Raw genomic sequence first — 12,665 nt, 5'->3', positions numbered from 1 at the left:
CAATGATTATACGTCGGCTAATAGGACCGATGGTAAAGGCAAATTACCCACTCGCCACCGGATCCTTACAAGGCACCCCGATCTTCGTTCTCAATATCTCTGTCTCTTTCTCCTGTGAATGACGGGGATGAGGGCCTTGTCGGGTGTCTGGAGTAAATCCCTCTCGTCCGACTCGTTAAAGAAAAAAATGTCTTTCAATACAAGGCGAGTAATAGCTGTCCTGATTTCGAGAAGCTCTTTTCGGTCATAAGAGACGGTGCCAGAAACTTTATGTACAAAATAAGTTACAAATAACGCAAAGAAACCCACAATAGCACAACTGGTTAGGAGACTGTAAAACGGCAGCCATTCTCTCCAGCGCCATTCATATACCTCAGCCTTTCGTGTCAGGGTAGGCACTTTGTTGATTTTTGATGTTCAGTTGTAGAACTGTTTCTGTTTTCACTATTGTATCTAAGCTATTTATTTTAACATACATTGGTTAAAGGACCAAACAGAAAAACAAGCCATTTATTTTTTATTTTTACTATTGGTCAAAAACATGATACATGATATCACCATGTACCAGGTGTGAACTGTACTACACGGCCGAAAATATGTGGACACCCCTTCAAATTAGTGGATTCGGCTATTTCAGTCACACATGTTGCGAAAAGGTGTATATAATCGAGCACACAGCCATGCAATCTCCATAGACTAACACTGGCAGTAGAATAGCCTGACTGAAGAGCTCAGCGACTTTCAACGTGGCACCGTCATAGGAGGCCACCTTTCCAAGTCAGTTTGTCAGATTTCTGCCCTGCTAGAGCTGCCACGTTCAACTGTAAGTGCTGGAAACATCTAGGAGCAACAACGGCTCAGCCGCAAAGTGGTAGGCACAAAACCTCACTGAATGGGACAGCCGAGCCCTGAATCACGTAGTGCATAAAAATCGTCTGTCCTTGGTTGCAACACTCACTACCGAGTTCCAAACTGCCTTTGGAAGCAAAGTCAGCACAATAACTATTCGTCAGGCGCTTCATGAAATGGGTTTCAATGGCAGAGCAGCCACACACAAGCCTAAGATCGCAATGCCAAGCGTCGGCTGGAGTGGTGTAAAGCTCGCCGCCATTGGACTCTGGAGCAGTGGAAACATGTTCTCGCGAGTGATGAATCACGCTTCACCATCTGGCAGTCTGACGGAAGAATCTGGGTTTGATGGATGCCAAAAGAACGCTACCTTCCCCAATGCATAGTGCCAACTGTAAAGTTTGGTGGAGGAGGAATAATGGTCTGGGGCTGTTTTTCATGGTTCGGGCTTGGCTCCTTTGTTCCAGTGAAGGGAAATCTTACCGCTACACAATACAATAACATTCTAGACAATTCTGGGCTTCCAACTTTGTGGCAACAGTTTGGGGATGGCCCTTTCCTGTTTCAGCATGACAAGGCCCTTGTGCACAAAGCGAGGCCCATAAATAAATGGTTTGTTGATATCGTTGTGGAAGAACGGCTGGCCTGCACAGAGCAGCTCAACTCCATCTAACACCTTTGGAATGAATTGGAACGCAAGACTGAGAGCCAGGCCTAATCCCCAATATCAGTGCCTGACCTCACTAATGCTCTTGTGACAATGTAAGCAAGTCCCCTCAGCAATGTTCCAACATCTTGTGGAAAGCCTTCCCAGAAGAGTGAAGGCTGTTATAGCAGAAACAGGGGGACCAACTCCATATTAATGGCCATGATTTTGGAATGAGGTGTTCGATGAGCAGGTGCCCACATACTTGTCAATGAAGTGTGTATTTCCATGATTGTCTTTTAACTGAAATACCCAATACACTATAAGATACGTTATTTAATCTGACACAGACAGCTACAATTACTCCAACGACCCACTCAACACGTTGAGTAAACCAAATCTAATTAAGGAAGTCTGATCGCGGAATTCACTGGGAATTCCCCCACCCCAAACATTCACTTTCAGGTAGCAAAAACAAGTCCAACGGTTAATATAGTGTAGACCTATATTTAGCCTATATTGTAATGTTGTAGTTCTATTTATTTTTAACACCTTCAACAGAAAGAAAATCATAGGCACGACACTAACGTTACGGCCATACATTACAAGCACGTGCGTAAAATTGGCTTCTACAAATCAGGATATGATGCAATGATATAGGCTACAACTAATAAACTGCGGAGTAAAGTATTGAGTTAACGTTCAGAAATAACAACCACTCCCAGTATCTATAATTCCGGTTTATCTTAAATTTAACGCTAGATTCATTGGGGGGGAAAAACATACCCAAACACATCTGGAGAGTGAGCCAACGCATCGCCATCATATCTCCACTGACTCATGCTGACGGAGCCGGCGCGCTCGTACATCCACGTGCGCATGTTAATTTTGTCCATCCACACCAGACTCATCAGGGCACGCACGTGGAAATATCAAAACGAACTCTGAACCAACTATATTAATTTGGAGACAGGTCAAAACGCCTGAAACATTCATGCCAATTTAGCTACCTAATTTGCCCTGGGATATAAACATTGGGGTGTTATTTTATCTGAAATTCACAAGGTTCTCTACCCTGACAATTAATCTACAGATGAAAGAGTTAACCTAGTACATTTCTAAGAATCTCTTCTTATTTTTGGACTTTATATGGCGCACCTCAGTTCATCTTTCAATCACCCATGTGGGTATATTGTGTGTACATTTATTTTGCAACGAGCGTTGGTGAGCAGTCTCATGTCTGCAGATTCGCAATCGGTCATGTGGGTGGAGGGAGTGCACGCGCACTTCAGAATGTGACGCAGACGGGGAAATCCCAGTTTAACTTCTCTTTCGGAAGTATTTAAACTGCTACCCTCCTGTTCTAAATCGTCATCTTCGTTGCTGTGTACTACAATTATGCTTTTTCAACTCGTCTGCATATTAGGTATGTTGTCATTTCTTTTTAACAATGAATTTGATATTCCAATGAGGCAGGCTCACCTGAAATAATGATTTACCTTGTGTTTGTCTAAAGCTGCCTCTGTGCAAGGTGGCCTCACACAGGATAGGCCTACACAAGAGGTGAAGTCAGTTTGTGGAGAGGACTCAATTCTGAAATGTAAAGCAATATGTAAGCCTGGGGTCCAATACCGGGCGGTGAGGTGGTATAAGGTAAGCTTTCAATTATTGTGATAGCACACTGTGTTTTGTACGATCTGACCAAATTCTGTATAAGTGCAATTTATGCAAAGAACATACAGCACTGGTCCCAGACCAGCTGTTAAGGGCATAGAGTAACTTCAAACCCTCTTCTCCCAGCTGGGTGAGGAGCCCTCTAATAAGGAGTCTGGTCTATTGATGAAGAGGCTATCACCTAACAGCACCACCCTATGGTACGCAGGCCTGGAGAGTAAAGTGGAACTTTTGGCTGATGATTCTTTCGATATCTTGCTGCCCAATGTAACGGCTGTTGATAGCGGGAGGTACAAGTGTCTCCTGGCAGCACCTGTAGGAGAGCAGAACCAGGAGGGGCAGGTTCACCTCAGAGTGACAGGTGAGTGTGTTCTACTCTCATTGTGTGCTTGTTTTGGTATGTGGACCCAGAGAGAGTTCATCTATGCTGCTAAATATTTAAAAAATGTTTCCAGTGATGCTCAAAGATTTGTGGATAATTTTTTTGTAGGTTGCCTTGAGTCCACAGACCAATCAGAAGAAAGGGATACCATTCTAGTTCTTTCCATTGTGGGGCTTGTGGCGGCATTGCTGATATTCACCATCAGCTATGTGAGTTCCAAAACACTGCATTTTATGGTGATGGTTTTCATGTATTTAATTTTCTTTTAAATGTCTTCATATTATTGACTCAATAATCCTCATCTTTACCATAGGTCATCCTAAGGAATATGTTATTGCAAAGGAGTAAGAAGTATCCACAAGAACCACTTCTAGATGCACCCCTTGAGAAGAAAGATTTAATGTTGATCTACACTCCGGGGCCAAACTGGTCGAGACAGGGTTCCATAAAACATGTCTGTGTGTGAGAGCCTGTCCTGCTAGTTTGGGCTCATTGTATACTTGAATGTGAAGAGGAAATGCAGAGAAAGACTAGGGCACATTTGAAGCTGAGCAACGAGTCTATCATGCTGACCACACCGCTTGCGTTATGTGTGTGAGCGTGACAAAATAAATGTACACATACCTGTTATTCAACAATTTCATCCAAACTGCTCGCGCGCATCAACGAGCGCCTGCGTAGCCAGGCGCTAAAATAGACGCTTTATGCGCTGCAAGTCCAGCTTCTCCCATCTCCTCAATGGTTTTTCAGAGCATATACCCACATGGGTGATTGAAAGATGAACTGCGATCCACACGCCAGCCCAGTTGGTGATGGTAATGCACCTTAAAGTTGGTTGTCAAACGCCATATAAAGTCAGAAGAAGACTGACGGAGGAGAGATTACTAGAAACGAACTACGTTTACCCTTTTATCTGTGGATTAATTGTCAGAGTAGAGGACCTTGTGCATTTCAGGTAAAATAACAACCCAATACTTTTACTTTCCAGGAGAAGAGTTCACCTCTAGAGCAGATGGAGGCAGACAACCCTCTGGCTGGGACTGTAGAACTAAGATGTTTAGGCTTTTCAAAGAAATGAAACAGAAACAGTAGCCTATACCCTTTCACTCAGGCAGCCAAACAGCAGTACAAAGTCAGGCTAGAACAGCAGTTCTCCAGCAATGATTGATCGTCTGCAGCATTCACACACCTGTGATGCGCAAGCAGCAGGACCTGGTGAAGGGACCCACGATCTAAGCCCTAAGATCTAACCTCAATAAGGAGCTTCAGGAAGGGGTGCAGGAATGGTCCATGATGAGGGATCATTCTGGAGGGTTGCTTCATGGCAACGTGGGGATTAATCCCAGTTACATTTGAGTCAACCCAGGAATTGAAGTTGACATTGAGTTGGGAAATGACCAATGTGAACAGCATTGATCTTTTAGAATTGCATGCCTAATTCAATTCCTGTATTGACTGGTATTGAAATCGAATTGATTCATTTTCCTCCAAGCACAATGAAAGTGGCCTTTGGTGAAAAGTAATTGGCAGAAAATTAACTTGTATAAATCTCAGTTTTTTTTAAATATGATCAGCAATTCTGTGGATACATTGAAAATGAAGAAGCCTTGTAAATCATTTTGTAACTAACTGTATCCGATGTTTGATGTTTGAGGTGCTAAATGGCTTTTAACAAATCTCTACCTATTTCACAAGACACATTCTGTAATTTTTTATTTTAGTTATATACTGTACCTTGACTTTACAACATTTACAGGTGAATTTTGAGTCGGATGATCACAATTATTGGGATGATCACAATTATATTTTTGGATAGCTGTTTTAATTGTTAAATACATAAATACCTCTTTGCTAATAATCTTTAGAGTGACAAACAATTGTGTGAGGTCTCTGTCATTGTCAAACACATTACAAAGTAACATCACACAGCATAAAATGGAAGCCAGGTTAAGCCATGTGATCTAAACAACATTGAACATTTTAATCCTTTACAAACATGAAATTCCATGTAGTTAAAAATCATTTAATACTATAGAATAACTAAAAAAAAATGTATTGCGTCACCATATCACAGGACAGATTTGACATGAGGAGTGCATGGATATGGGTCATATTGTCACGGCCGTCGAAAGAACTGGACCAAACCACAGCGTGGTGAGCGTCCATATTCCCTTTTATTAGGATGACGCCGACAAAAACAATACAAAAACGAGCGTGAAGCTTACCGCTATAGTGCCACAAACAAAGACAACTTCCCACACTGAAAGGAGGGGAAAGGGCTACCTAAGTATGGTTCCCAATCAGAGACAACGATAGACAGCTGTCCCTGATTGAGAACCATACCCGGCCAAAACATAGAATGCCCACCCCAAATCACACCCTGACCAAACCAAATAGAGACATAAAAAGTCTCTCTAAGGTCAGGGTGTGACACATATACAATAACAGTGACCTTTTTCATGACAACTGTCTGATCATAGCACTCAACACATTATTGCACAATAATAATAATAATAATAAGCTTGATAATAAGCTTGATATCAACATATTCATGTAATCACTTGTCTAAGCTTATTGTCTGATCTAGGGGTAAGTGTAACTTGTAACTTCAACAAGAAATGTATTTCTGTACCAATAACAAATTGCAGAGTAGATAGTGGACACTATAAAAATACGTTTTTTTGTTTTTTTTGCCTTGTTCATTTTGACACTGGTCCCACAGGTTAAGTGAGTACCTTCCTCATGGGCACAATATCATTAGGATTTCAGACCAGTAATTCTCCAATTGCCAGTTCATTTCATCACTTCCAAGCCCAAGATGAACTGATGAACCTTGAGCGCTTTCTATTATTGCTCGGCATCTCTAACATCTACTCTAACTGTTATATTAACATCGTTTTTTACACAAATATGTAAGAGAGAAATGGCAATGTACAGTGTAACAATTACTAAACTGAAATGTTGGAAAAAATACCTAGAAATACCATACCTTTCTCATTTTACACTCATACATCTGTCATATTCACATGAACTGAGCAATAAGTAGATTGGAAATACTTGTTACTACATTAATACTACAACACTAGCTATATGTCCCAGCATTGTGATGCAGTGCAGTTTCAAATGTTAGCAGCAAGAACACATTTTCACAAAAACATCTCTATGGCTTTTCTCCTTCCTCTCTTAGGTGAAACATCACCGGCATCACTGGTGAGCAACTTTAGGGGGTTATTTGAGTATCGGAAGAAAAGAGAATGCAGGAAAGTGCATAACATTGAGTCCTTCACAGAACTACATAATTTTCATCGGTCTGCAATGAAACTAAAAACCTACATGGTCTTTTAGCTGATTTTCTTTCCCTTTTGAGAGGTAGAGCAGCAGTCCCGAAAGGATTACCTGTCAATAATCCTACTGGCTCAATTTTAAGATAATGCCTCATTCAGTGTTCTTCATTGGCAGGATAGATGTCCCAACAGGACGTCATCTAGGTCCTTTGGGGGGACTACACAATGGATGAAGCCCCCTCATCTTCATTTGGACGAGATCTGCAGTAACGGCCGATGATCACAATGATCTCGATAACCAGAGGTGACAGGACCAACAATATCATTAATCCTGAAATATAAACGGAGCATAACATTTGTCAATAAATGAATGGGAAATGGAACTGGAGAGGCTTCAAGAGAGGAAGATCACCTCCAAATAAGGTAACATTGAGCTTTGAGTATAGTGTATGAAAAGCACTTAAATGCAAGTTATTATTATTATTATAATGAAAGCACAAACATTATTACAAAAAGGCTTCTTGTATGGCATTTTACATGTCTCCTTTTAATACATCCATGTGAAGAACATCAAGAATTTCTGAGATATTGGAGTGGGGCAGATTCATGACACACAATACAGTCAATGAGAGTAGACGGTTTTAAAACTGATATAGTCACATCATTGTTGCATTCCACATATATTTACATAACAGTTCCACATGTGTGTGCTATGAGTCTATCCCCAATGGTGTAAAACAGGGGTCTCCAACCTTTTTTAGCATGAGAGCAACTTAAAAAAAAGAAAACATGTCATGACCTACTCATTTTTTTTCAAGCTTTCAAATAGGCACATTCTTCACCTCTACCATGCAACTCTTCCCCGGGCTCCTTAGTGTACAAGAGAAAGTAGTGCACTATATTTTACGGTCAATATACCTGGTAAAATAATGGTTAGTAAACAACTTTTATAGTTATAACGTGATAGACAAACTCTCGCACCACATTGACAGGGGCTAAATTGCTGGAAAAAAATAGGCAGATATTGTATTAAGTTAAGTGGCAATTTTAGCATGTACAGTTGAAGTCGGAAGTTTACATACACCTTAGCCAAATACAGTTGAAGTCGGAAGTTTACATACACCTGAGCCAAATACATTTAAACTCCGTTTTTCACAATTCCTGACATTTAATCCAAATAAAAAATCCCTGTTTTAGGTCAGTTAGGATCACCACTTTATTTTAAGAATATGAAATGTCAGAATAATAGTAGAGAATGATTTATTTCAGCTTTTGTTTCTTTTATCACATTCCCAGTGGGTCAGAAGTTTACATACACTCAATAAGTATTTGGTAGCATTGCCTTTAAATTGTTTAACTTGGGTCAAATGTTTCGGGAAGCCTTCCACAAGCTTCCCACAATGAGTTGGGTGAATGTTGGCCCATGCCTCCTGACAGAGCTGGTGTAACTGAGTCAGGTTTGTAGGCCTCCTTGCTTGCACACACTTTTTCTTTTCTGCCCACAAATGTTCTATAGGGTTGAGGTCAGGGCTTTGTGATGGCCACTCCAATACCTGGACTTTGTTGTCCACCCCCACAACATGATGTTGCCATCCCCGTGCATCACGGTTGGGATGGTGTTCTTCGGCTTGCAAGCCTCCCCCTTTTTTCTCCAACAATAACGATGGTCATTATGGCCAAACAGTTATACTTTTGTTTCATCAGACCAGAGGACATTTCTCTAAAAAGTACAATCTTTGTCCCCATATGCAGTTGCAACCCATAGTCTGGCTTTTTTTATGGCGGTTTTGGGGCAGTGACTTCTTCCTTGCTGAGCGGCCTTTCAGGTTATGTCGATATAGAACTCGTTTTTCTGTGGATATAGATACTTTGTACCTGTTTCTTCCAGCATCTTCACAAGGTCCTTTGCTGTTGTTCTGGGATTGATTTGCACTTTTCGTACCAAAGTACGTTCATCTCTAGGAGACAGAACGCGTCTCCTTCCTGAGCGGTATGACAGCTGCGTGGTCCCATGCTGTTTATACATGCGTACTATTGTTTGTACAGATGAACGTGGTACCTTCAGGCGTTTGGAAATTGCTCCCAAGGATGAACCAGACTTGTGGAGGTCTACAATTTTTTTTCTGAGGTCTTGGCTGATTTCTTTTGATTTCCCCATGATGTCAAGCAAAGAGGCACTGAGTTTGAAGGTAGGCCTTGAGATACATCCACAGGTACACCTCCAATTGACTCAAATGATGTAAATTAGCCTATCAGAACTTTTAAAGCCAAGACATTATTTTCTGGAATTTTCCAAGCTGTTTGAAGGCACAGTCAACTTAGTGTTTGTAAACTTCTGACCTACTGGAATTGTGATACAGTGAATTTTAGTGAAATAATCTGTCTGTAAACAATTGTTGGAAAAATGACTTGTGTCATGCACAAAGTAGATGTCCTAACCGACTTGCCAAAACTATAGTTTGTTAACAAGAAATTTGTGGAGTGGTTGAAAAACGAGTTTTAATGACTCCAACCTAAGTGTATGTAAACTTCCGACTTCAACTGTAATTAATACTTTGTGATGAATGGCCAGTCTTCCGTCTTAGGGCGCGAGAGGGAATCGTGATGTGGGAGAGTAGGAGCTTGTCACGTTGTACAATGATAGGAGACAAGCGCAGGAATATGAAATAGTTTTTTTTTATTTCACTACCCAAAATAGTGTACGTCATGAACATTACGGGGACGAAGCCCAAAACAAACACGTAATATATATAACACAGGGCTGTAACCCAAACCAAAGAGAGAAGTGTAAACCTCTAATAAATACACAGGATGAGACCCGTAATAACAAGTGCACACTAACACGGTAACACATAAGCCGATACAACAGCGCACAGGTCCTCACAAGACCAACGGACATGGAACAATAATCAACAAGGACAATACGGAGGGCACATATATACACATACTAATCAGGGGGGATGGGAACCAGGTGTGCGTAATGAGACAAGACAGTCCAGGGTTGGTGGTAATGTTGCTTGAGGGTTTCGTGTGGGTGGACAGACACCCATGTGTTATTGTTGACATTTAAACAAGGAAGGTAACAGATATGTTAGTAAAGTCCCTGAAAAGGTTTCAGTGTCATGTAAAACCACAGATGGTCATGCTGGTTTTAGTATTTTTTTTAAAGAGCATAACTGTCAGAGATGTTATGGCATTCTTTGAATTTGAACTAAATTCCTATTTTTGAACAAAGGTTCTCATTATAAAGTGTGTCTGTGTGTATTTGCCATTGCCATGGCATCTTACTGACTCGTCTCATGTGCTGATTGTTCCCTCCTCAGGGCGGGGTTGGAAGAACTGGTGTGAAGGGAGGGAAAGGAGACACGGTAATCATTTGACAATGCCGAGGCCACGTCACTCTCACATCTGTCTACTTCCTGTTTCCATTGATGTAGTGGGTCTGTTTTTCTTCTTACCAAAAATGTTTCTGTTCCTCTTTCCAAACTGGGAAGTTTTGGAGCGCGTGGTGACAAAGGACAGGTTTGTACACTCCATTTTGTGAAAGTATGAGTTTTTTCACCCCAACTCATTTTATGTCATGTAAAAACCGCAATACTGACACTTTATGCTGTTCCTAGATGACAACAGACACAACAGCACATACTGTAGTGTTGAGTTCCTGTTATATCATAATATCCTAATAGAAATGTTTTAATTAGGTAGAAGTATTGATAATTAAATGATTTAATTAGGTAGAAGTATTGAGAATTAAATGATTTAATTAGGTAGAAGTATTGAGAATTAAATGATTTAATTAGGTAGAAGTATTGAGAATTAAATGATTTAATTAGGTAGAAGTATTGAGAATTAAATGATTTAATTAGGTAGAAGTATTGAGAATTAAATGATTTGATTAGGTAGAAGTATCAAGATTGAGTTTAAATTGTGACTTTTTGTGTTCAGTGACTGAACAGTGTCCCCCCTCTGTCTGTCTCTCTCCTTTCCCTCATCTCTGAATGGCAGCAAGGGGAGAGAGGTACCATCGGCCCTGATGGCATTGTTGGACGAAATGGACTGAGGCTCCAGAGGAGAGCCAGGTCCAGGTGGTGACCTGGGCTTCAAAGGTGTCTCTTGACCTAAAGGAGTGCCAGTTTCCCCTGTGCGTATCAGGAGCCATCTCCAGTCTGTCTGGAGGAAGGGTCTCCCCTTTATTTTACATTGACACATATGAACTTTTATTGACTGATTGATCGATCGATTGATTACTTGCTTGGTTGATTGCCAGCTTTTTGACCTCAGGGCCCTGGGCTGACAGATGAGTAGGTATTGCAGCTGTGTAAAAGAGTGGTGACAGTCCAGATCTCCCAGTATGCAGCTTCCATCCAGGCCAAGTGTTCCCAAGGCTGCCCCATCAACAACCACACACTTATTGGGCCGCCTGGAACCAGGAGACCAACTGGAGAATCAGGCAAACCCGTGAGTCACACAGCCCCCAAACCAACCCCTATCTACTAAGGAAGGCCTTTATTCCAAATGATGATAAGTTCTGTTGACCTCTCGCTCTCTCTCAGGGTAAAGCGGGCAAAGCTGGAGTCAAAGGAGGCAGGGGCATCCAAGGGGACACAGGAGTGGATGGTCAGAAGGGGGCAGAGGGTGAAAGAGGTATGTAATCCAAACAATAGACTTAGTTCTTCCAAACTTCATTCCAGGTAAACTAAAACCTGATCACTAAGGCTAATTCAAGTGAAAATGAGTGGAGCACCTTTGTAGTGGCATAGCTTCAGAGTTGAATTAGGCATGATCTCTGTTCTACTCCACAGGAACAAAATGTCTGAAAGGAAAGGGAGGTGATCCTGGTAAAGGTCTGCCAGGACACAATGGGCAGCAAGGCCTCAGAGGTAGGACACTGTTTCCACTGGTGTGAAACTCTCAGGTCTACCTCAACATTGCTGGTCTTAGAATTGTTGGAAAGTATCTGTAATTCACATCCAGATTCCCTTGACATTGCTCCATTCCCAGATCAAAACTCAATGTGTACAGCATTGATCTTTTTGAAATCATGTCCAATTCAATTCCTGTATTGAAATGGAATTGATCTGAGCACTGTTCCATGGCGCTCACCGGTGTTGGAACGGTTTGGTGAAACACGCTGGACTCTGTACAGAGAGATGAAACCAACCTTGACTGCATTCCATCTGAGCCAAGCAAGGCTCTCAATGAACTCTAATGTTTAGGCATAATTCAACTTTTTTTGCTAGGCCAAAACAATACATTATGAATTTTTTATGCAGAAACAAAAAAGAAAATAGTCTTTCTCCAAGCAAAACTATAAGGGGCTTGAGAAACTGTTTCAAAGAAATTGGGAGAAAATTAAACTTGCAGGAGTCTCTGGCTACCAGTCAGGTTTTGTTTTTGATATGATCAACAATGCTGTGTATACATTGAAAATAAAAAGTGATGTAAATAATTTTGTAAAGTATGACAAGCACATGTACTGTGTGTTCTGAAATACTGTTTTAGATAAAATGTTCACAGACATAACATTGATCAATATAAACGTTTTCATATTAAAAATAACACATTGAAATGTGTTATATAAATTCCAAATACTGCATAATAAATAATCTGGCAATGATTTGTAAGACAGCACAAAATGTCTGTTGATTAAATGAATTTACTATATTCATTGGATGGCGGTTTTGATTTTTAAATAGATTTATGTACATGATTTATTTTGCATAAATAACTTTCACATGAACAGGATGTTAAACTCTATCACCTCTTAATTGATATTTTTGTCATTGTCAATCCTCATTGAGAATCATCCCAACACATTACAAGGTGGAAA

General features: G+C 40.8%; 1 protein-coding gene and 1 long non-coding RNA gene across 2 annotated transcripts; both read left to right on the top strand.

Annotated features, from left to right (window-relative positions):
- Nucleotides 1-2,862: 2,862 nt before the first annotated feature.
- On the top strand, nt 2,863-5,168 carry LOC120047635 (CD83 antigen-like). Its single transcript, XM_038993181.1, has 5 exons — nt 2,863-2,921; nt 3,012-3,148; nt 3,296-3,530; nt 3,660-3,760; nt 3,865-5,168. The coding sequence occupies exons 1-5, from the start codon at nt 2,894-2,896 to the stop codon at nt 4,015-4,017; spliced, it is 654 nt and encodes a 217-aa protein (XP_038849109.1). The 5' UTR covers nt 2,863-2,893; the 3' UTR covers nt 4,018-5,168.
- Nucleotides 5,169-5,914: 746 nt separating this feature from the next.
- LOC120048436 lies at nt 5,915-12,296 on the top strand. The gene is made up of 5 exons (XR_005477011.1): nt 5,915-7,258; nt 10,159-10,357; nt 10,841-11,293; nt 11,389-11,479; nt 11,638-12,296. It is a non-coding gene; the product is annotated as an uncharacterized LOC120048436 (long non-coding RNA).
- The last annotated feature ends 369 nt before the right edge of the window (nt 12,297-12,665 follow it).

This window comes from Salvelinus namaycush, chromosome 5, assembly GCF_016432855.1.
Source record: "Salvelinus namaycush isolate Seneca chromosome 5, SaNama_1.0, whole genome shotgun sequence".
Lineage (NCBI taxonomy): Eukaryota > Metazoa > Chordata > Actinopteri > Salmoniformes > Salmonidae > Salvelinus > Salvelinus namaycush.
This window is presented reverse-complemented; position numbering and strand designations above follow the sequence as displayed.

Coding starts and splice junctions, on each gene's coding strand:
- LOC120047635 (XM_038993181.1), top strand. CDS start 2,894: ATGCTTTTTCAACTCGTCTGCATATTAG. Junction 2,922..3,011: donor TCAACTCGTCTGCATATTAG/GTATGTTGTCAT, acceptor GTTTGTCTAAAG/CTGCCTCTGTGCAAGGTGGC. Junction 3,531..3,659: donor GGTTCACCTCAGAGTGACAG/GTGAGTGTGTTC, acceptor ATTTTTTTGTAG/GTTGCCTTGAGTCCACAGAC.